Source organism: Manis pentadactyla, chromosome 9 (genome assembly GCF_030020395.1).
Source record: "Manis pentadactyla isolate mManPen7 chromosome 9, mManPen7.hap1, whole genome shotgun sequence".
Taxonomy (NCBI): domain Eukaryota; kingdom Metazoa; phylum Chordata; class Mammalia; order Pholidota; family Manidae; genus Manis; species Manis pentadactyla.
In genome coordinates, this window is record NC_080027.1 from 17,183,654 (window position 1) to 17,186,688 (window position 3,035).

At 44.3% G+C, this 3,035-nt stretch overlaps 1 protein-coding gene across 1 annotated transcript; it reads right to left on the bottom strand.

Annotated features, from left to right (window-relative positions):
• Positions 1–650: 650 nt before the first annotated feature.
• On the bottom strand, positions 651–1,586 carry LOC118909699 (olfactory receptor 4D9-like). Its single transcript, XM_036880424.2, has one exon. It carries the CDS (start codon positions 1,584–1,586, stop codon positions 651–653), a length of 936 nt encoding a protein of 311 aa, XP_036736319.2.
• Positions 1,587–3,035: the final 1,449 nt, after the last annotated feature.

Here is a 3,035-nt window from a genome sequence, read left to right on the forward strand (position 1 = left end):
TTATATTTTGGGGCTTTACAAAATCAGACCAAGACCCAGGTTGCATACAATTCTGACAAAGTTACAGGAAGTGAAAGGCAATGGAAGTCCTTAAAAGCTAAGACTTTAAAAATACACCAAATGGTTGTGGGGCATGTGTACTTAATAGGTGAGTTGATTGAAAAGAAGGCCCAAAGTTGCTAACAAACCAGAAGTGATAGAGAACAATGTTTACAGTGAGTGTTTGGTACATAGTATATGCTTACTAAATAGTCATGGGATAGCTATTGTTGAACTGGAATCTAGCTGCTATGCTATGATTCTGCCTTGCTATGTTGGGATCGATGTCTCTGTTGCCTATTGCATATCTAGACATGGTAGGGCTATCCTTTATTCCATTGCCTGGACACCCAAGAACTTCTATTATATCTCACAATGTGCCCTGATTGCTATCAGTTGCTCTTTAAGAATGATCTTCCTGCATAACTTCCTGCCAGTGTTCCTTCTCAATACCAGTGTTCCAGGTTGCTGAGATATTTTGCATCTGTGCCATCCTGCTATAGTTAGTTCCCTACGCATGATTGAGCCCCAATATATGACAGCTAATATTTTAAGAAAATATTTCAATTATGTACTTGCATTTGCATCTTGGTCCAGAATCAATAATGAGGCTATCCTCTTTCAGAAAGCATGAGTCTTCCCTGCAGTCTCCTCATGGCCAACTTCATCTCCTGGTTCCTCAGGGTGTAGATCAGGGGGTTCAGGACAGGGATGATGACAGTGAAGGTGACAGACACGGCCTTGTCTGTGGGGAGGGCAGTGAAGGGCCGGGCGTAGACGTAGATGCAGGGCACAAAATGCAGGGTCACCACAGTGATGTGGGCAGTGCAGGTGGAGATGGCTTTCCTCCTGCCCTCCCCTGCCTGGGACCTTAGCATCGTCAGGATGACTGTGTAGGACACGAGAAGAAGGAAAAACCACAGGGTAGAGACCAAGCCATTGTTGGAAATCATCAGCAGCTCCAGTGCAGAGGTGTCGGTGCAGGCGAGTTTGAGGACCTGGGGGACATCGCAGTAGAAGCCATCCATAACATTAGGTCCACAGAAGGGGAGGGCCAGCAGCAGGGAAACCTGCACGATGGAGTGGACAAAGCCCCCCGCCCAGGAGGCCACGATGAGGGCAGAGCACCGCCCCCGACTCATGATGGTCACGTAGTGCAGGGGCTTGGAGATGGCCACGTAGCGGTCAAAGGCCATCACAGAGAGAGAGAAAATGTCTGCCCCACCGAGGAGGTGGAAGAAGAACATCTGTGTGATGCAGCCGTTGAAGGAGATGGTCTTTCTCCTTGAGAGCAGGTCCACCAGGACCTTTGGAGCAGTGACGGAGGAGAAGCAGATGTCCAGGACCGAGAGATTTTGGAGCAGGAAGTACATGGGGGTGTGAAGGCGAGACTCCCAGGTCACAGTGACCATGGTGGCAACATTTGCTAACAGAGTTGTTACATAAACTACAGATAAGAAGATAAATAAGAGCAAGCTCAGTTCTTGAGACTGGCTAAGTCCACAAAAAATAAATTCAGACACCCTGGTGTGATTTCTCAGGGCCATTGGATGATATTTCTTCCTCCATGTACAGTTTTGAAGGAAATGATAATATTACTGAGGCAATTAAGTCAAGCAAAAGTTTGTCTTTTATACAGAAATTAAAGATACATAAATATTTAAAAAATTATATGTCTTATTCTTCATGAACTTGTTACCTGGGGCCATCACTCTGTCCTACTTGTTTGTGTTCCTTCATTAGCACAAGCTGTGGTCTGAGCTAGGCCGTTAGTTTTCCTCCTGTACTCAGGCTGGGCCTTTGGGTTCTGCTGAAGTCCATCCCTAGAAGCTGCTGGGGAAGGGAGCTAAGGAAGGCTTCACCGGAGAAGTTGTGGGTTCCCGTACCTTTGTGACTCCGAGCTCTGATTTTGTTCATATTCCATTTTATTTCTATGGCTTAGAAGCCAATAGAATAAATCAGCCCTCAAATACCTTCGAGTAACAACATGATAGGGATCAATTTGAACAGCGTAATATAGTTTTAAAAGCTATTGCACCCTGAATTACAATACATTTTCTGAATATCCCTCTGCAGTTGGGGTGAAGGTGTTATTCCCACATCAATAATACTGAAACTGAACTCAGTAAACAAAAGTCAGTTTTCCAAGGTCATGCAGAAAACCAGTAGCAGAGGGCAAGTAACACAAATTGCTTCTGTTTCCTCGTTGTGCGATCTTTCTGTCACACCACACCACCTGCCAGTTTCAGAACAATAAATCCAAGAATAGCTTGTATATTGGACCTCTTTAGGGAAATTTTTTGGAACTTTCAGTGTTGGGTTTCATCAGATCCTCAATTTCCTTTCTCCATCACGATGGAATTTTAGACCATTACCCTTCTATTACCTTTCAGAAATGAAAAGTCTTCTCTTTAGGTTTTTATTTCATTCCATAGATACTCAGGAGTTGAAGTTTAACACAAAGAAGATGGCAGGGATGGTGATGGAGATGGTACTGTTCACAACAAAGACAGCGAAAGTCCAAGCCTGTGTACATGGGGAAAATGGCAAGAAATGCAAGATTACCCCAATGATGCAGGTAATACAGACATACTCTTCCTGTGAAACTTACGCAGTTTCTGATGAGATTGGGAATTGCATCTCCTGACGGCACACACATCAACATGAGGTGGAAGCAATGGCAGCTCCCAGTCCCTGGAGGCTCATAGGTTCTGGTTAGAGTCCTGGCTGGGGAGGAGGTGGCAGACCCAACTGAGAATTTTCAGTTTACAATATTTTGCCTATGTGAGCTAGGAGTAAGCAATCCTTTTATTGCTTGAGGATTCATTTAAGAAGAATAAAGTTCCTGAGAGCTTTAAGTGTCATGTACAAGGTCATATAGAAAACTAGTGGTGAAGTCAGACTTACTTCCAGCCACCTATGTCATTTGAGTGATTTCTGAGAAGACTGATAACAGTGGCAGTGATGACAAGTTAACGCAGAGTTAGAGGGAAAAA